The sequence below is a fragment of the Natrix helvetica genome (assembly GCF_964273705.1).
Source record: "Natrix helvetica genome assembly, chromosome: 2".
Classification (NCBI taxonomy): domain Eukaryota; kingdom Metazoa; phylum Chordata; class Lepidosauria; order Squamata; family Natricidae; genus Natrix; species Natrix helvetica.
Window position 1 is genome coordinate 37,807,195 of NC_138552.1, and position 21,600 is coordinate 37,828,794.

Genomic DNA, 21,600 nt, shown 5'->3' on the forward strand with positions numbered 1-21,600 from the left:
ATATATAAGTTGCAAACAACTTACAAAAAATGAAATAACAATATTCAGTTCATTTATATTGCTGACTGTATCAACGGACTGAAACTGAAACAAACAATCTCTTGGCTTACATTTAATGCATACAAGATATATACTTAGAAGTTTTTTTCTTCCCTCCTTGTGCAATATACATACAATTTTAAAAACCATCTTTGTACAGTAGACAACTACTAAATTTTATTAACTCAGAAATTACAATAAAATCAAGAAAAGATTGCAAGTGACCAGAGAAAATGAAGTGAGGGATCTCTTTATCTCACTAAAGGCCTGGGTGTCAGGTCTTCTAGACCATTTTAAACAATAACAAAATAGAGGCCACCTTGATCTTGAAGGGGAACAAACCAGAGAGTAGGTGATGCTACAAGGAAGGCACTGATATATGACATGTGTCCATACTTTATTACATCTAAACACATTGGCAAGTGGCATCTAATGCAGTATCTTTTTTAAAATTCTTTTAAATAGTTCTTTAATTCAATTTTATCTCCAGGGATCAACTTCAATACCTATTGATTATCAAATGAGTAGATTAATATACATATTAGGGTTACCAATAATAGAATCCCAAGCTGTGCTACCAAATTTGTCTGAGTATTGCATTTCCAATTTGGCAGGTAAATATTTCAAGGACATTTCTGCAAGTGCAAGAAATCGGAAACCCAGGTTGTCCAAATGATTACAAGTTTACTCCATGGTATCGTTGTACAAAAATCTGAGCTACTAATGGTCAAGGCAAATTGGCAGTAGATAAGAGTCAACAACATTCAAGGAAGGCTGGACTTAGATCTCTTGTGGGTATGAAAGAAAGTGATTATGTGCCTGACCCTTCCCTTGGGCTCAACCTTATCATCTCCTACAATTTACGGTATTTGTTCCCCAAGATAATGGTTCTGAACACACTCTTGGTTATTTTTCACAGAGAAAAGGATTGATGAATTTTTCTAACTCTCTAATTTGATCATTCATGAAGAAACTCGAGATAGTCCAGAAATGAAACTAAATCTAATGTTCCTACACATATATGAAGCAAAACAGTTGATTTGATTGTTTATACATTGACAAAGTTGAATTTTATTGACACTATATCACAAATTACCAAATGAAATCCAGTCTTTCAATATGTAGATATTGCATTCTAGGTACATATTTTAAACACACTTTCCATTATTTAAAAAAAGTGATTTTTTAAAAACAAAAATTATTACAGTGTTTACATAAATGTACAGTAGATGGATCCAAACAGTCACATTTTGATGTGTGGGACTTATTAGTCATGACAGAATCCTACTGGTCTTAATTGAGTTTTAAAAACATGGTTCAACAGATCCCACAACAGAGTCCAACAGACTCTCGGACTGCATAACTTCTGGTGTCCTTTCCAACTCTATGGCTCTACAATCAAACTTGTTTGCAATCCCATAGTTTAGACTCATCATATACCTCTGCTAATTGTATGGCATGCATTCCTTTTATTCCCCATCATCTCTCCCCACCTCTAATTCTGGATGCAGCCACTGTCAGAAACCTAAAATCGGGCAGTTTCAGGGGAACCACCAAAGAAAACAAATTCTGTGGTTCCATTCATGAGGTACAACACTGGAACACGTCCAAAATGAATGCATCTGTTTTTTTCAATTCAGTGCTTATAATTTTTCCATCACCTGCAAGGTTTGATATCAGCACCAGTGTTCAATCAATTATCACCAGAGATAATTGTCACATGAGTGCCCACTAACAGAGATAAACTAACAGAGAATTAGAATTAGTATAAAAGTTAAGTTCTCTTGCTTTATGGTACTTGTTTTCATGTAAAATTTATATTATTTAATATTATTTAATGTTTCAATATTATTATTGCATTACGACATTAAATATGTTACAGGTAGTCATTGGTTAACAATGAGGATTCGGACCAGAATTCTTATTGCTAACCACTGTAGTTGTAAAGCGCAATGTCATGTGACCACATCACTTCCTTACAACACTCCCCCATTGGTGTTGATAAGCGAGGATGAAGAGTCATTAAGTAAGTTCCAGACAGTTTGAAAGCAGACAGGGAGGGCATATGGTTTGAACATGGCAGGGCCAGAGGTAGTTTCTGCCGGGTGGGGGAGGACATGAGCAACCTACCAGGAAAACTTGTAACCTTCTCTGTTGGCTTCCCCATTGACTTGCCTGTGGGAAACTGGCAGGGAAGGTTTCAAATGGTGATCCCATGACTGCAAGATACTGCAACCATTTAAGTGGGTGAGCCATTTGGCAATCACTCAGATTGCAATCACATGACTATAGGGGTGTTGGGACAGCCAAAACTTCAAGGACTGGTCAAAAGTATCACTTGTTCAGCACCACTGTAACGTCAAGCAGTTGTTGAATGAGTGGCTGTTACACAAGGATTACGCATAATGTGAATACATTTGCTTTTACTTCTGTTTTGTCATTTGCCATGGTATCATATGTCTTTACAGAATAGTCTAGATTTTTTTTGGCAATTTAAAAGGATTGGTTATTGTGCATACAATATCAGAAATAAACTCCATTGATTTGGGACCTCCCATTAAGTTTGTATAGAATTGTAGCTGTATATAGTATAGTATATAGTATATAGTCAAATAAAATATACAGGCATTTTTAGAAGAGTTACAAATTGGACGGTCAAGTCAAAAACACTAGTACTAAAAATTATAATTCTGTAATAAAATGATATTTAAAGTACAAGTTGAGATTTTAACAGAATAAATTTACATCAGTTTCATATTGTCAATAAAAATATATTATACTGGCTGATCAACAATGGGTCCATGTAGATGCCATTTAAAAGTAAAGCCTGCTATTTTTTTTATTTACAAGTCACCTATATATATAAAATTGGTTAACAATAAGAGGAAGACAGGCGTTTTGGATAAAATAGCTTATATAGGATGTAATGAAAAACATTTAGCATTTTTTTCGGAAATTAAGATTGCAATTTACTGAGAAAAATGGAATGAATTAGCAAAAACAAGGAAAGCAATAGCTCAAGATGTCCATTGTTGATCCTGAAAACATAGGTGGTAAAATTCCTTGACTCAGGGAAACTGTAAAAGATCCCATATATTGAATTCTTATTTCATGGTAAAGATGGCACAAATATTATGAAGTATATAAAAGTATACAAAGCATCTCTCCCACTATTGTCCAACACAAAGGTATTCCAGCTGAATGAAAATTGGCATTCTTATGCAACCTGATTTGTTTCCTTCTTGTTATGACTTCCGACTGTCATAATCACTGACCATCCTTTTGATGTGGGACAGTTTACTCTTCAGCATCTTGCAGTGTGCTTTTCGGTTCTTATAATCTGCGGACTAAGGACAACGTACAAAGCAGTATTAATGTCAAACTTATTAAAAGTTAATGTTAAGAATACAATGCTAATGTAACTAATACTCCTATTTTAATCCATAAAAATAATCACAGCAGATGGCAGTAGCTAGCCAATTTTAGCTGATTGTAAAGAAGCGAAGCGGGACCTGATTTAAGAGACCACGAGGACTTACTAGTAAGGACAAAGAAGAAACTGAATACTTTTTGAAATGGAACTTGTTTTACCAATGGTTAGAAAATAAAAACAGAAGTTAGAAATGCAGGAACATAAAAAGGATAAATGTTAAAAAGGAAATGTGATAAAATAGATAAACAAAATATTATTATTATAGTATCAATGTTATTGTGATGAATGTAATTGTAAACATTTTGATTACGATTACCTAAAAACAACTGTACCCAGAAAACACAGTTTAATTGAAATGGAATTTTTATATGTTATTCAAATAAAGTAAATAAAACATGGGGAAAAAGAAAGAAACAACCGAGACATCCCAGGGCTTCTGGGAAATCATAAAACATCCCAAAGAACACAATGAAAAATCACTATTTTGAGGTCAAGAAAACAACATTTATGCACCCAACAAATTGCCAGGAATGAAGTTTGACTTGAAAAAGGCTATTTATTTCACAAGAGTAATGAATAGTAATAAAATTAAATTGTTCTATATTTCAAAATTAAGAAATTATAGTTCCTACAGCCATAATAGCACAAAAGGTACTTAGATGACAATGTGCTGAACAAACTAAAACTGTTTGTCTTTACATTTGGCTTAGATGCTTCAGAATGCAGAGAAACCTGAAAGCAGCATGTGCTGTGAATTATTGAAGCAATTTGGGTCTATTTCTAGATCTGGGCAATCCCACTTCAGTTATTTTAATAAGTCTTATTTGTGCTCTTGAGCATTGTGAAACACTTTTTCCAAATTGAATCCAAACAATTTACTGCCTTTAAAAAAGCAAAAAAATATCTCTAACTATGCTCAGTTCTTACAAAATGTGTGAGTTAATTTGCATCATCTAAAGAGTCATTACAATTTGCGTGAGTAATTTGCATCGTCCAGGAAGAGTCATTACAATTTTTAGAATTTTACAGTCTTACACATTACAACCTGATAAGTAATTCCTGCTTGTTTTTATGGAATTATTAAGTAAACAGATCCAGAATTGCAGTTTAAAAATCAAACTGAGCAGCTATATTAAATAAAGCACAGTGCTCTTTTATTAATGGGATAGCACTCCATCACAATGGACCAAATATGCTCTCTGGGATTTATAAATCAACAGTGGGATGAAGCCAGGCCAGGTTCTATTAGATTTAGAAATTGACTCATATTACATTACCGAAATCAGAAAGACTTAGAGTAAACAGAATTGAATTTGTGTTTAAAATACTTGCAGTGCCATCTAGTTCTGATAATTTCTCATCTTTTAATTCTAATTTATGTCCCTGAAATCTGGTTCTGATAGATCTTACAAACCAAAAATCTGCTTACTACTATTACAGATCTGTATGAACTTGTGTTTTCTTGTGACTAATTTGTGTTTTGTCAGCCAGGCCAGGCATTAAGAAATCTCAACATTTATTAGGGACATAGATAAACAAAAAAGAGAAGTATCTGTGTGCTGTGGTTCTGATATCAGAAATTGAAAAGACCAAGCTGTGCTGATATGCTGGTATCTTCAAGAAAGACTATACTGTTAACTATTGTACTGAATATGGAGCTAATTTTATGTTTAGCATTATACACAGGCAAAGTTGGCCCCTTTTTAATTTTATAAGTTGGTACACATATTGATCCTATATTTCTATCCTTTATTAGAATTAGTACCATCACTTGAACCTTTGAATTTATGTCCTGTCTTCTGTTTCTGGTGTTACAAGTTCTATCACAATTGCTTTAACTGTGGCAGCTTTTTCTATACATTTAAATAATCTACCTTAGGCATGTCCTCCCTTAGCTATAAAGGCTTTGATGGTCTTTACAACTACTGTCCCCTTAAGGATGCAGATAGCGAATGCCTTCCAGCTTTCCCTATCTAAGATGGATTGAGGGTCAATTCTTAAAATAACAACACAGAGCAATTAGCATGACAATTGTATTATTGTTAAGCAAAGTGCTCTAGAAATAAGAATATTCTTTCCCCCAACAGTCAGGATTCCTAAGGCAACCCATCTACATTTCCTACTACTGGTAGTTGCAAATTCTTTCTATGAGAAGAGCAAATTGTTCTGGTGCCCTTTCTCTCTGAACCTATATAAGATTTGCTGTGATCAGTCTATGCACTCTTAGATCTTGAATCACTGTGATTATTGTAAATTTGACTACTATATACCTCTTTCTTCACTGACTTATTTCTTAAGATTTAATGTCATAAAGCCCTAATAGACAGAGGATTGGCTCTGGGGTCTCTGCCTTCTTTGGCCAGTCCAAAGACTGTTCCCACAAGATGGTCCTATCTGTTGTTGGTTTGAACTCCAAGTCTGGCAATTTGGTTGCAAAAATTTCATCTCCATTCAAGGAGACATCTTAATGCGCTTTGGATTGTGCTTGTCTGGGGGGAGCAATGGCCTTTAAATATCTTTCTGAGTCCTGGTCTGATTTTGGGTTGTGTTATTGACTGGCTGTAGTAACTGAGTCACAGTCCTTGGTTTTAAGTACCATCTGTGTGATGTAAATTAGTGTTGGTGGTAGCAGCAACTCAGCAACTACAACCAGCCAACACAACCCAAAATCAGATCAGGACTCAGAAAGGTATTTAAAGGCCAATGTTCCCCCAGACAAGTACAATTCAAAGTGCACTGAAGATGTCTCCTTGAATGGGGACAAAACGTTTGCAATCAAATTGCCGAGTTCAAACTAACAACGTAACTACCAACCTGAGCTACAATATTCAAAGACATTTCAATGGTCCTATCTATCTGGAGTGTTTGGGAAATGGGCAGCTGCTATTAAACAAGAGTTATGATGAGCAGCTCACATAGCAGCCTGGAGATGAAGAATGAGTAAGGAAAAAAGAAAATAAATTAAACAATTTGAAATGTAAATGAGGGACCTGAAAAGAACAATGAACATTTAAAGTTATAACCGAGTCTTGCCACCCTAGTTCTTAAAACCACTTACTGATTTGATATCCTTCAATCTGTTGTATTCATCAGCTGCAGCCTATGGGGGAAGAGGGGGGGAGAAAGACCCAGTGTCAAATTAGACAATCATGTAATAATTCATGACTTCCCAATCCTTTTCTTTCATTACCCAAATAGCTTATCAAACAATCCTGTTTAAAACTAATAAGAAAATCCTTCTTTAAATTGGGTAAGGAGTTTGTCATTAGCCAAAGAAAAACCACTTTTACCTAATTTCAGGTAGTTTACCCACCGAGTTGAAACCCAATGCATTTAAAGGCAAATTACTGATAGCTGTTTACATTTAAAATATTTGAAATATGTACAAATACGTTAAAACATGCAGAACTCTTTAGAGCAAGCATGCCTTTTTTTTGCAAGCCTAGCTTTCTTGCAAGCCTGAAGAAATCACTTTCAGCTGGCTGAAACTGCTGAAGGCCCTAGGCCACTACTTCAAGCTTGACCCAGTGCTTCTTCCTACTGCTTTACTGTGTTCTTACACTGTACTTGAAGCACTCCGGCACTCCACTTAACCACTCATGCAATTGCTTAAACCACTACTATGAGCGCTGAAATTGTAGTCAATGATTGAAGGAGTCATGTGGCTGTCTCGCTTAACAACTACAATGACTTACAAATGAAATTCTCATCTCAGTTGTGTTTGTATGGGGAGGAACACCAAAAAGATGATTAGCAGAGAGGGAACTAGAAAAACTACACTTTTAAAAGGAGCCCAAAGCATTTTTCTTAACCATTGTTAAATAGAATGGAAAGATGTCTAAACTAAACAAATAGTGAAAAGAGACTTCAATATTCTCAGACTAACTTCAGAATATAAAGTTGGTCTTTAAGAAGGTTAAGATTTTAATGTGTCAGGGAGGAAAAAGCAATGAGTATTGAAAAACAAACCTTCCTCACGTGAAAGCTGAACTACTGAATACTTTTTACTTTTTTAATTATCATAGCAAATGGACCTTATTGTCTGAACAGTTTAAGTTTTAAAAGTTTCCTCAAAATGCCATTTCCTCTAAATCAGCAAAGCAGAGTTTATATCAAATGCTGACAGACTCCAACTCCCATCAGCTTCAATCAGCAATTGCTAACTTGTTCAGAGATTGCTACCCATTCCACTGCTCAAAAAGGAAAGGCTTTCAATCACAGGCAGACTTATTGGTTAGATAAACTCCACTGTTCTGTGAAATTCGTAAACAGAAAAATGCTTGTAAGCCTTTTAAAGTATGATAAGTCTAATTTCTAGGAAACAAATGTATAGTGATTATAAATGATAATGTGCTTTTTCCCTGGATCCTGTTTATAAATGATTTTTTTCATCTTAATTCTTCAGTATCCTATAAACATCTGAAAACAAAATAAGGTAATAGTCTTTAACTCTATTATTGATTTTGCAAAAGTATATATTGCTTCATGTTTTAGAACATTTCAAAAAACAAAAATAGGAAACTGTGAAGCAATCCTGGTCATGTTAAATGAGTCTGAAGGTGATTCACTCAGTGAGACAGCTGAAAAAGGTTTGAGTAATTATTGCAAATTACTTCAACCTATTTTCTGGATATGACCTAAATAAAAAGCAGTTGCAACACCCTTAAGTCTAGGATCAACTCTACTACTAACGTTTTGGATAACTTTAGGACCAACATGAACTACAAACATAATAATCTTTTTCATATAATTTAAACTGGAAAATACATAAATTATCCGTTTACATCAGTTTAAATCAGTGGTTCTCAACCTGTGGGTCGGGACCCCTTTGAGGGTTGAACGACCCTTTCGCAGGGGTCGCATAAGACCATCGGAAAACACATATTTTCAATGGTCTTAGGAACCGAGACACCCATTTTATGGTTGGGGGTCACCACAACATGAGGAACTGTATTAAAGGGTCGCAGCATTGGGAAGGATGAGAAACACTGGTTTAAATAAAGAGGCTACCTTATATTCTTCACTGCCTTCGATGTAGTCATCCAGGTCTTTGTCAAGGCGAGAGAGTTCTTTACTGATCTCATCGAGTTCTGCTTGCAATTGTTTGTATTCTTGTAATCCTGCATCAAAATCTCGCTTGTACGCTTGTCTTTGCTGGTCTGATGATACAGATGGATACTCTCTAGATGACAAGTAATTTAAAATGGATTTTGTAAAATGATTTGGATCCATAACTGGTCAGATTATACTCAAAATAAACCGATTTACGTTTGCAAAAAAAAGAGTATATTAACATATGAGTTAAATTCACCTTTCATCTTTGCTCTTCAATATATGTATAACACTTACACTTAATTGAATACTCTTTTGTATTAGTACTCACATAAGTACAAACATGGCGTTTTATAATAACAATTTGCAATTCCACATATTATAATGGAGGCAAAGCTTCCATTAGCTGGAGAGCTACACTGAAATTACGCAAAATGTATCTAAACAAAAAATGTCTGGGTTTTAAAGGAAGACATTTGCATTTGTTCCTAAAACACTCCAAATTTGCCCCAAATTCCACCAATTCTTGAAATGTACTTGACAGGCTATATTCTTTGCATCCTTTTTTCAATGTACTATACACAATGAGTAGCATGGTGACCAAACAGCAAAATATAATGATTAATTTGATTTTCTACAGGAAATTCTCATCTTGGCTTAGACATTTGTGGTTGAAAATGATTTCTACAAAATAAAGCAACATTTTATACTCAGATTGCACTCTTTCTTAACCCAACCCAGCAAACCTATTTTTAAAAATGTTGACATGTGGGCTAGTTAATGCTGATGAAAGGTTTCCTTAAGTTTCTATTTTTATAGTCACATTTTGTGTGGGTGATTTAAAAAAAAATGTATGGAAAGATAATGAACTAGATAAATACTTAGTACGAATGAACATACTGTTTCAGGTAACTGCAAAACTAAACAAATATTAAAATGTGAACAGATATATTTCTAAAATGTAGAGCAGTTATGGCTTTCCTTTAAAAAAACTGATGTTGTTATATTTTGGCTTAAACAATTTGGTCCACTTCTTTTATTTATTTACTATATTCATACACTAAACACTCCCAGTTAACCCAGACTGATTTCTCATAAAGCTCAACCAGAAACAAACTCCAGATATAATCTGTCAAACATCATTTCAAAAAATTATATAGTAAAAAAGAAAAATCACTTAATTATAATAATTATAAAGACATAGTGTAATAGATTTTTTTAAAATGCAGATTCTGTGGTTGAATTTTTAAAATTTAGATTTTAAAAAAAGTGCCGAAGGGGCAGACTGAAACTTCAAGGGAGGGAATTATCATAATGTTATAATATTGATACATACAAGTAACATCTCAAGATAAAGTTGATGGTCTTATATGCGCTTCAGTATATAATATTTGGCTGCATTTCTCTTCACTGTTTTACACTTACACACAAATAGTTATAGGTTGATATCAAATGACACTATGTCAGGGAAATACTTTAAGTGCTGATCAGCTGCTACAATGATATAAGGCAGGGAATGAGTCAACAAGATTTTTGGGCTGACACTACTTTAAGAGGCTGTATATCTAAGAGAGGTCCTGTGAGGGTGTCTCTCTCTCTCTCCGTGTGTGCTTCCATGCTACAGTTGATTCCTGATTGTCTGACTTTGCCTAGTACATGTATGTATATATTCCTTGTAGATAAATCACTGTTTGAAAGACAAACTTCTGTTTACTGTATTTTGCTCCGTCTCAAAATAGTCACACTGTGCACACTCTGACACACTATTAATACAGCAGCTACACTTACCATATCTCACTTCTACTGAATTCCAAAACCTTAAATTATTGTGCACCTGCTTTCATAAAATGCATGAGCTTCATTTCAATCGTAGATAGGATTAGTATTTTTCTTAGTAACAGGAAAGGTATTTCATCCATTTTTGTCAAAATATTAGCTGATGATTCCTAATGTGAGACTGAGCCCCGATTTGTATTCCTTCTTTCCATAGTACATAAACATCTCCCAGAGTTGCTGGGAAACAGGCAGCATATACCTTTAAATCAACATCATCATCATCAACTGTGATACAGTTACAGATATTGCTAGAACTAAAATCTTGTACTACCCTATAGACCTCACTGGCTATTAGTGCTATAACAACAGCCAAATAGGTGGAGTAGCCAATACCTGTCCCAGTTCTCATCCAGTTCATCACAAGATTCGCCACCTGTGGTATAATCAGCATCATAATTATCATTGTTGGCTCTTCTTGTTCTTCCTCTTTTCTTTTTCTGTTGGGACTCCTTAGCGGATCCATTGTTACTGCTGGCGTTCAGATACTGGGACTGTTTTAGGTCTTTTGTTAAGGGAGCCACAACTTCAGGTACCCTGTTAAAAAGTAAAGATAATTAGTTCTCAGGTTCATGCCAAAAACATCATCAATACAGGGGGCTAATTGGATTATGCAGTGAAAAATGGTATAAAAGAACTATGTTACATGGATTTATAGATGGACAACATGAAATTTTTCAATGGCAAATGGCATAATGCGAATTATGCATTACGCCATTTGGATTCGTAACTAGTTGACCAACCGCATTCAACCTGTAGTCCTCGATGGAACTGCATCTACATGGAGGGAAGTATGCAGTGGGGTATCCCAAGGCTCTGTTTTGGGGAACTCATCAAATTTGCAGATGACACCAAGCTGGCAGGATTAGCCAACACTCCAGAAGATAGGCTTAAGATACAGAAGAATCTTGACAAACTTGAACATTGGGCACTATCTAATGAAATGAAATTCAATGGTGAAAACGGTAAGGTTCTACATTTAGGCAACAAAAACGAAATGCACAGGTACAGTATAGGCCAGTGATGGCGAACCTATGGCACGCGTGCCACCATTTGTCACGGCACGCGAGGCGCTGCCCTGTCAGCTGGCCAGAGCGCATGCATGCGCTGGCCAGCTGATTTCACCCGTTTTAAAAGCCATTTTTCGCCCTCCCCAGGCTCCAGAGGCTTTATAGGAGCCTGGGGAGGGCGAAAAGAGCCCCCCCGCCCCCCACCGGAGGCCCTCCGGAGGCTTCAGGGACTGTCCGGAGGCTTCCCTGAAGCCTTCGGAACGTTTAAAACGACCCTCCGAGCAAACCGGAAGTGACTTCCGGTTTGCTCGGAGAGTCATTTTAAGCGCTCCGAATGCATCAGGGAAGCCTCCGGACGGTCCCTGAAGCCTTCGGAACACTTAAAACGACCCTCCTAGCAATCCGGAAGTGACTTCCAGTTTGCTCAGATGCTTGTATTAAGCTCTCCGAATGCGTCAGGGAAGCCTCCGGCCGGTCCCTGAAGCCTTTGGAACGCTTAAAACGACCCTCCAAGCAATCTGGAAGTGACTTCCGGTTTGCTCGGAGGGTCGTTTTGAGCGCTCCAAATGCGTCAGGGAAGCCTCGGGATGATCCTGAAGCCTCCGGAGGGCCTCCGGGGGGGTCGTGGGAGGCTCTTTTCGCCCTCCCCAGGCTCGCCCTCCCCAGGCTCCTATAAAGCCTCTGGAGCCTGGGGAAAAAAGCAAGTAAAATGGGGGGGTCGCGCCTGTTGTGCGTGCATGTGCACTGGGGGGGTGTCGCACATTGCATTATGGGTGCGGCACACCCGCACACGACCCCCCTGCGCTCCCCCCACTTGTGGCATGTGAGCCAAAAAAGGTTCGCCATCGCTGGTACAGGCGGTACCTTGCTCAACAGTAGTAACTGTGAAAGGGATCTTGGAGTCCTAGTGGACAACCATTTAAAAATGAGCCGGCAGTGTGCAGCAGCTGACAAAAAAGCCAACACAGTTCTAGGCTGCATCAACAGAGGGATAGAATCAAGATCAGGTGAAGTGTTAATACCACTTTGTAATGCCTTGGTAAGGCCACACTTGGAATACTGCATTCAGTTCTGGTCGCCACAATGTAAAAAAGATGTGGAGACTCTAGAAAGAGTGCAGAGAAGAGCAACAAAGATGATTAGGGGACTGGAGGCTAAAACATATGAAGAACGGTTGCAGGAACTGGGTATATTTAGCTTAAGAGAAAGAAGGACTAGGGGAGACATGATAGCAGTGTTCCAATATCTCAGGGGTTGCCACAAAGAAGAGGGAGTCAAACTATTTTCCAAGGCACCTGAGGGTAGAACAAGAAGCAATGGGTGGAAACTAATCAAGGAAAGAAGCAACTTAGAACTGAGGAGAAATTTCCTGACAGTTAGAACAATTAATCAGTGGAACAGCTTGCCTCCAGAAGTTGTGAATGCCCCAACACTGGAAGTCTTTAAGAAGATGTTGGATAGCCATCTGTCTGAAACGGTATAGGGTTTCCTGCCTAGGCAGGGGGTTGGACTAGAAGACCTCCAAGGTCCCTTCCAACTCTGCTATTGTATTGTATTGTATTGTAATTTATTGTAATAGTCTTGTTATCTGTATTGTTTATATTCCATTTTATGGTATAAGCCCGTGATGGCGAACCTGTGGCACGCCGAGCCATTTGTCAGGGCACGCGGGGCGCTGCCCTGTCAGCTGGCAAGAGGGCATGCGTGCGCTGGCCAGCTGAGTTCACCTTTTTAAAAGCTATTTTTCGCCTTCCCCAGGCTCCAGAGGCTTTATAGGAGCCTGGGGAGGGCGAAAAGAGCCCCCCCCGCCCCCCCCAGAGGCTTCAGGGACCGTCCCTGAAGCCTTCGGAACGCTTAAAACCACCCTCCGAGCAAACCGGAAGTCCGGTTTGCTCGGAGGGTCGTTTTAAGTGTTCCGAAGGCTTCAGGGACGGTCCCTGAAGCCTCCGGGGGGGTGGGGGAGGCTCTTTTCGCCCTCCCCAGGCTCCTATAAAGCCCCTGGAGCCAGGGGAGGGCAAAAAAAATGTAAAAATGGGGGGGTCGCGCATTGTGCACGCATGCGCACTGGGGGGGTCGTGCGTTGCATTATGGGTGCGGCACGCCAGCACTCGACCCCCCTGCGCTTCCCCCACTTGTGGCACGCGAGCCAAAAAAGGTTCACCATCACTGGTATAAGCCACTGATGTCTAACCTTTTTTTGGCTCCCGTGCCAAAAGCGAGGGGAGCGCAGGGGGGTCGTGCATGGGCATGCCACACCCATAATGCCATGTGCGCACCCCGCTTTTGGCGTGGTTTTTTCATCCTCCCCAGGCTTTCTGGGAATCTGGGGAGGGTGAAAACAGCCCCCCCTCGGAGGCCCTGGGAGCTTCCCTGAAGCCTCTGGAGGATGAAAAAACGGACCTATGGGGAACCCGGAAGTTCGAGAATGGTGACTTCTGGTTTGGCCATAGAGCCATTTTTTGCCCTCTGGAGCCTTCAGGGAAGCCATTTTTTGCCCTCTGAAGGCTCAGGAGGGCAAAAAATGGCTCTATGAGCAAACAGAAAGTCTGCTCCTGAACTTACGGTTTGCCTGTAGGGCCAGTTTTTTGCGCTCCAGAGGCTTCAAGGAAGGCTCCAGAGGGTGAAAAACGTCCTCAAAAGAAGGCCAAAGTCAGCTAGCCAGCGCGTGTATGTGTGCTGGAGCTGACAGGGCAACGCCTCGTATGCCCTAACAAATGACTCTGCGGGGCACAGGTTCACCATCACGGGTATAAGCTGATATCCTTTTCCAAAGGCACAAATAATAAATAAATTATTAGTTGTATATCTAATAATTAGAACTGCAATTATACATTAGCCCATAGTTTAAATTATTCCTCTGTAATTACCTAATAATAAAAAGAAAAGCAAAACAATGTATTGAATTGTGAATATGAATTATATTTGTATTGGAAATATTTATATTTTGGAACACTGAAATAGAATGAAAAAACACTAGGTGATTATTATAACTAACTGATTATTATAGGCTTCTACAAAATTGAAGCGTAATTACTTGGCATTAATGACTGGGTAAGTCACTTCCAGAATCTGAATGGCTAAATACAATTGTTGCCCATTACACAATGGCCAGTCTACAAAGCCTACAGTTGTCAAACTTGGTGACTTTAAGATATATAGTATAAACTTCAACTCCCAGAATTCTGGAAGTTTAAGCCCACCATCATAAAGTTGTCAAGTTTGAAAAAACTGGCATACAATGACCACTTTCTGAAGCTAATAAATTATTGCCTACTCTCCCCATTACTACTTCTCTCACTTTTCTTTGTTGTCTTTCTTTGTGAATTATTTATAAGCTAATGAATGACATGAACCAAGGAACGGTCTCCAAGTTACAATCCTTTGAAGTACAACTTAATCCTTACTTGAAAAATGGTTTAATTGTAAACCCCGGTTAGTTAGACTCTGGTCTTTTTCTCTTCTCTAGAGAAACAACAATAATGCTTCTTTATCTAGCTACACACTGTAAAAGCTAAGGAATTGCTTATTTTCTACTATTCAAGTCACCCTGTCCAAGTGTTTTGGACAACCTACCATCTGAAAAGCAAATCTCAATCTTCCCCTGTATCATGTAGATCAGTGTTTCTCAAACTTGGCAACTTTAAGTCCTGTGGACTTCAACTCCCAGAATCCCCCAGCCAGCATAGCTGGCTGGGGAATTCTGGGAGTTGAAGTCCACAGGACTTAAAGTCGCCAAGTTTGAGAAACACTGATGTAGATCAAGGGAGACAAAATGTGACCATGCCCTCCCCCCCATGTGCATCAAAAATTTGGAGCATCTATAGTACGTGGGTTTGAAAAAAGCAAATTCGGTGCTTTAAGTTTTTAAAATTCTTCAGTTACCTATTTCATCCCTTAAAACCTTCTCAAAATGGACATTGTGTCGACCCCGAAGCTGACATATGTGTAGCCGTATTTTAGTGGTAGCCTTTGTCTATTCTTTTCTGTCTAGTCTTTTCTTAGCTTTTTCAGGTTTTCTGCAAAGGAATTTAGCGGTGCTTCAGGTTCTACATTCTAGCAGCAGGAAGGAGGGTTGCAGAGATAAAGCGGGAATGTTACGGCTAGGTGGTATTCCTCCTCGTAGGAACTGAGATGGTGCCTGCAGCTGGAGGAGGGTGGAGTTTGGAGTCATCGGACTATGGACTATGGACTGAGAATTGGTTGGGGATTGTGACTATGTGCGGGAGGGGGGGGGGAGTTTAAAACTTTTGCTTTTTCCTGGGTGTAATTCCGAAGTCTGGCCAGAGTCGGAATTGCACCAAGACCTTGCCAACATGATATGTTCCTAATAAACAGACTTTGAAGAAAGTTGGACTTTCATTCTGGGGACATTTTACTTGGAACCTTGACACATCAGCTACACCAGCTACAGTGTAGCACATGACAAGACCTGACAACTCTATCAAACATATATCTAAATTGCACATCCCTGATGAAAATGGTGCAACAAACCAGGAATCTTCAAGATCAGTATGCAAATCTGAAAATTTTAAAGTGTTGAAGGGCACTCTAAAAACTGGTAGGACAAGTAGCAGGGCTTTCTGTTTACAAAATAGCTCCATGGTACTCTCGAAATACTTCTTTATCAGAAAGCAAACTTGTATAGATGCCTCTTGGCCGTATAGCATGGGAACTGGGAAGCCAATAATGGAAGTAATAAAAAGCAAACCAGGCTTGTAAACAAAAGGAAATATCTCAATATACCTCTTTGAAATGCCCTGTGTCTCTCCAATAATCTAAATTACGGATGTTTCTCATATAGCGCTCTTGCAAAAATATTATTTTGTTAAAAACATGGGAGAAAATGAACTGAAAGAATCTTTCTAACATTATCATATTTATACCAAAGGACAACAAATTCACCTCCCTATCTAATGGAAAAGTAAACAGAAAGAAATATTTATTTAGATTAAAAATACTGTGCATTATCGGTTTTGCTCCCCTTTACTAATTTAGGGTCACCACGTCCCACTGAAACCAATTCTGGAATCTTTTTCTGTAAAAAATGAAGTGAAACACTTGCATCTGCACAATGCATGTGTGTGTATGTGTTTAAACATATATACATGCATGCATTTATATATTGCATGCATGCACACACTCACACACTTGTCAAAAGCCTATCACCCCAAAAAGAAGAGCTAGTGGGGGGGGGGAGCATAAATTGAATTACAACTAAATCCTGGATTTAGCATACCATGTTTCCCCGAAAATCAGACAGGGTCTTATTTTCTTTTGACCCACAAAATATGGCTTGGGCCTTATTATCAGGGAAAGGCTTCTTGTTTTGGGGTTGCTGGGCAGCTGCTCTGGGAGTACGCTCCGCCGGCAGCCACCTACCACCATAGAGCGTACTCCCACAGCGGCAAGTGCCAGAAGACTCGGCATCCTACCTCCGTGCTTTGAAAGCTGCAGAAAAAGCCATGCGGCGGCGGCAGCAGAGACACCCTGGCTCTGCAGGGAGAGTTAGGCAAGGGCATTGTGAGCCTAGGAGTCATGCGAGTGGGGAACGCAACCCTCCTCTCCAGCCATGCAGAGCCCCATTCACTGACCTATGGGCATTCCAAAGGCGCTCACGTGGCTTGGCGATACCCCTAGGTCAGTGAATGGTGCTGTGCCCGGCTGGAAAGGAGGGTTGCTGGGCGGCTGCTCGTGAGCATGGTCACCTCATGGTTGCTGGGCGGCTGCTCGTGAGCATGGTCACCTCATGGTTGCTGGGCGGCTGCTCGTGAGCATGGTCACCTCATGGTTGCTGTGTAGTGCTGCTGCGCCAGCGCAACACAGCTGTTCGATTGTGAGGCTGTGCCTGGCTCTTCAGGAGCCCGCTCGCAAGAGAGCAGCTGCCCGGCAACCCCCCTCTCCAGCTGGGCACAGCACCGCTCACCGACGTAGCAGCATCCCAAAGGCATCAAGCAACGTGAGCCTTTGCCCCCCACCTCGTTCCTACAGCTTGGTGCCTTCAGGACACCGCTAGGTCAGTGAGCGGCACTCTGCCTGGACAGAGGGGGAGGGTGGCTGTCCAGGGGGGCTTATTTTCAGGGGAGGGCTTACATTTTTGTCCACCCAAAAAATGTGGTATGGCCTTATTTTCAGGACATGTCATATTTTCGGGGAAACACGGTAGTAACATGAGAAAATAGTATCCAAGATAAGAATGACCGTTAAATCCAAATAATACTTTAAACGTGAATGTTTTATGCATGGGAATACGATTTTACACATGCATACTTTATTCATTTTAAGCATGAATATTTCAAGCAGTTATATATGCATACAGTAGGAAATAGGTTTTAATGCATGCATAAAATGGCAAATAGGATTCTACATATTTGAAAGAAAGCTACAGATTTTATTCATAGTATCCAAAGTCCACTAAACAGGGCTGTTAACTCAAGGGTTAACTTGTATTAACTACTGGTGATTCAAATGATCTCATTTAGAAAACTAATTGGCCTCTGCACCAAAGAACCTCTGCCTCTCTCACATACAAATCAGCCTCCTCTGCAAAAATACACAAGCACACACTCTCTGACATCCTTCTCTCCTCTTTCCAGCAGAAACAGTATAAAGGAGGTAAAAAACAGGGTAGAGCTGGGAGAAGTAAAGGTTGCTGTATTTGGAAGGAAAGCAGTGCAAAGGGAGGAGACAAAATTGAGTGGAAATGATGGGACGAGATGGGAAGATATAACCGGACAGGAAAAAAATACTGTAAGATAGAACATCTTGTTAAGGATTAAAGAGCAAGTCAAATCTGGCAAGCATATAGTTGCAAACAACAAATCAGGACGACATTCTCAATTCACAGATAATCTTTCCATTAAGTATAGACAAATGAAGGAAAAGTTAATATTACTGCCAATCAGGAAGCCAAAGTAGATTAATTGCCCAGAAATATTGGCTTCATGCCTTCTTCTCATTGTAACTTTCAGCATAGCTTCCTTTAATCATATTATTCCATCTAAACTGCAACACAAAGGCGATGTTGTAGTAGAAAATACTACAAGAAACAAAGACAATATCATGACGGCATAACTTATGGAAAGACTGGGGTTCCAGAAAGCAACTTAAGCAAAAATTAAAGCCAGGGGGGAAACATGAAATTTAATCATTTACCACTGTGTGACAAACTCTGGGAAGTTCTAGCTGCTGCACCCAAGACTTCCAAAAGAGCTTATGTGATCCCAGATCGCAAGGCTGCCTGTCTCAGCTCTACTTTGTTACCTAGCCCTGGGAGACTCACAGAGCACAGGGTTCGCTGTAATTGTGTATTTATATACTACGTTATCAAAAGGCAAATTGACTATTCTTATCCAAACAATGGCTATCTTATACAAATAAAGATTAGAACTGGAACATACATATAAGACAATCATTTCATTAATACAAAACTACATTTGAACAGACTGCAGTACCCCCAGCCCCTCTTTAGAACTTTTAAAAAATTCTTGGTCATTAGGTCTGCATAACCTATAACTTTTCAGTGTATTGAATATGCTTGTAGAATACCATGTATAAACTCAATTTATGGACTTACTACAGTTAATAAATCAAGCACAAGTGTTTGATTTAAACAAGCAAACAAAAAAGACGAGTCTTCAGGGCAAACTTGATTCCGGGTGAATGTGGAGATGCCCATGTTTTCTCCTTAGAAAACATTACAAAATTCATAATTTTGGGGTTGGTTTTAGACTTTCCAGTCTAACTACAGTCTGGCAAATCTTGGAAGCCTCTCATTCTAGAAATAATTGGGGCCAATTAATACCTCACATTTACAGTATTTTTCAGAGTAAAAGTCGCACTTTCCCCCCTAAAAGAGAGTGAAAATTTGGTGCATCTTATACACCAAATGTAGCTCCGCCCACCTGCCCCCACGCTTTGGCCATTTTCGGCCTCTGTGCATCGCATTTTAGACCTATTCCAGGGTGCAGGGATTATCACAGAACATCGCCGCCTCCATGCCTCACATTTTTGGCCTCTGTGCCTCGTGTTTTCAGCCTCCAAATGCTCCGCTTCAGACCCATTCAAGGCTGTGCGGATTGCCAGAGCACATCGCTGCAGCCGCTCCCCACTGCCTGGAACCACCCGAAAATGCGCAGAGGCCAAAAACGGGGCATGTGGAGGCCCAAAACACAATGTGTGGAGGTGGCGATTGGTAGCAATGTGCTCTGTCGATCTCTGCAGCCTTGAACGGGTCTGAAGCAGAGCGTTCGGGGGCTGAAAATGCGAGGCGCAGAGGCCAAAAACATGGGGTACGGAGGTGGCGATGGTCTGTGGCAATCCCTGCAGCCTGGAAGAGCTGATTGAGGGTATTAGCTGCTCATGTTGAATCAGTCGCAATAATGTGCTGAAGCTGACCTGGCTGTTCTATATTTGTTGCAAGGACGATAGCCAGATGAATACCAATGGATGCTGGTAGGTAGAGGCAGAATTTTGTTTCATGTTTTCCTCTCCAAAAACTAAGGTGCGTCTTATACTCCGGAGTGTCTTATACTCCAAAAAATAAAGTATTTTTATTAGCACCAGTTATTAAGATTGTTAAAGTATTTGGGTTGATCACGTGCAAGTATATTAATATTTAGTGGAATACAGGTAGTCCTTAATTTACTACCACACGGGGCCCAAAAGTTCTATCATTAAATGAGACAAGTATTAAGTGAGTTTTGCCCCATTTTATGACCTACCACTCAGAGGTGAGTTCCTACCAGTTCGGCTGAATAGGTAGTAACTCGGCCTGCCACACCCGCGAACCGGTTCTATTGGCGGCGGCGCTATCTTGATTTTTGGTTCTGCGCATACGCACAACAATCGTCATTGCAGAAATTTAATTTTTTCCCCTTTTCTAACATTTTGCGCATGCATGTGGAGCAAAATGTTTTGTGCTCCGAACCGGCAGTAATGCCGGCAGCAACTCACCCCTGCTACCACTGTTGTTAAGTGAATCACTACAGTTGTTAAGTTAGTAACAAGGTTGCTGTGTGAATCTGGCTTCCCCATTGGCTTTGCTTTCAAAAGGTCACAAAAGGTGATCATATGACCCTGGGACACTGTCATAAATCCGAGACAGTTGCCAAGTGTCTTGAATTTTGATCATGTGACCATGGGGATGCTGCAATGGTTGTAAATGTGAAAAACAGTCATTAGTCGCTTTTTTTCAGTGCCACTGTAATTTCGAATGGACAGTAAACGAACTATTGCAACTCGAAGACTACCTGTATTTGCTGCTCTTATAAAGGAAGAATAGGATGATTTACAAAATTAGAAAAAAGAGCAAAAGTAAATTTGATAAATTGTAAATCAATTAGTAGCAGAAAAAATCTCTGAATAAAGCTAGAATGAATAACACTGATTTTAAAAGTTTCACCAACAGCAATATAATAAGGATAAATTGCTCTAGGAAGGAGAAAATTCTCATATAGCTTGCACCCATGTTTTTGCCCTGTCTTTCAAATACACTGCATTCATTCAAGCAAGCAAGCAAGCAGAAAGATGTGAATGATTACTCACGGACTAGCTGTGTAGTTGTCCTTGGGAATCTGATGTGCAGGAGTATCAGAAATGGAGTATCCCATAGAACTGGCAACTCGATCTGGATAGCCAGCCCCTGGGGAAACTGCTGCTGGGCTTACATTCTTAACCTGGAAGAGCACACATGAGATAAATGTTTAACATTGAAAGGGATACTGTTAATCTAGTACTTCAGGTTTTAATTGGTTAGATTTTGTATGTTTAAATATTACATAACACTATCAGGAAACAAACAAATAAAAATAACTTATTGGAATGCAGATATGGTATTAGCTTCTGCAATAGAAGCACACCATTAACAAAAACATGGGGTTCCAGTAATAGGCCACTGTGCTCCAAATGTAATTTTTCACTAAGTTTTCTTTGGTACAACAGAATAAACAGGAATCACTGCAATTTAGCAGAAGAAATAAACAAAAAAAGAATGTTTGTTTGTTTAATATAGCCAGTTTTATGTGACTCTAGATAGGATTGGCCACCAATGGAGTTTCAACATTCGTGGAGAATAAGATTCACAATGGCTTCAGTCATAATGACTATACATACTATCTCTAGAATCAGAAGTAGCACTGCTCTGAATACTAGCCACAGGAGAACACTGGACTGCCATCTCTATAACCTCCTTGTCTACTTCTACTTTTCATCTGATGAGATGATGTGACAAACTGG

General features: G+C 39.5%; 1 protein-coding gene across 3 annotated transcripts in view; it reads right to left on the reverse strand.

The window, feature by feature from the left end:
* Positions 1-1,078: 1,078 nt before the first annotated feature.
* OCLN (occludin) overlaps positions 1,079-21,600 on the reverse strand; it is a 37,109-nt gene continuing 16,587 nt past the window's right edge. For all 3 annotated transcript variants that reach the window (XM_081945199.1, XM_081945197.1, XM_081945198.1), the window contains exons 5-9: positions 20,911-21,041; positions 10,694-10,894; positions 8,483-8,654; positions 6,531-6,572; positions 1,079-3,386 (exon numbers count right to left, since the gene is read on the reverse strand). In XM_081945199.1, the coding sequence (XP_081801325.1) occupies positions 3,285-3,386; positions 6,531-6,572; positions 8,483-8,654; positions 10,694-10,894; positions 20,911-21,041 (648 nt within the window). In that variant the 3' untranslated portion in view covers positions 1,079-3,284. The remainder of the gene's footprint in view (positions 3,387-6,530; positions 6,573-8,482; positions 8,655-10,693; positions 10,895-20,910; positions 21,042-21,600) is intronic.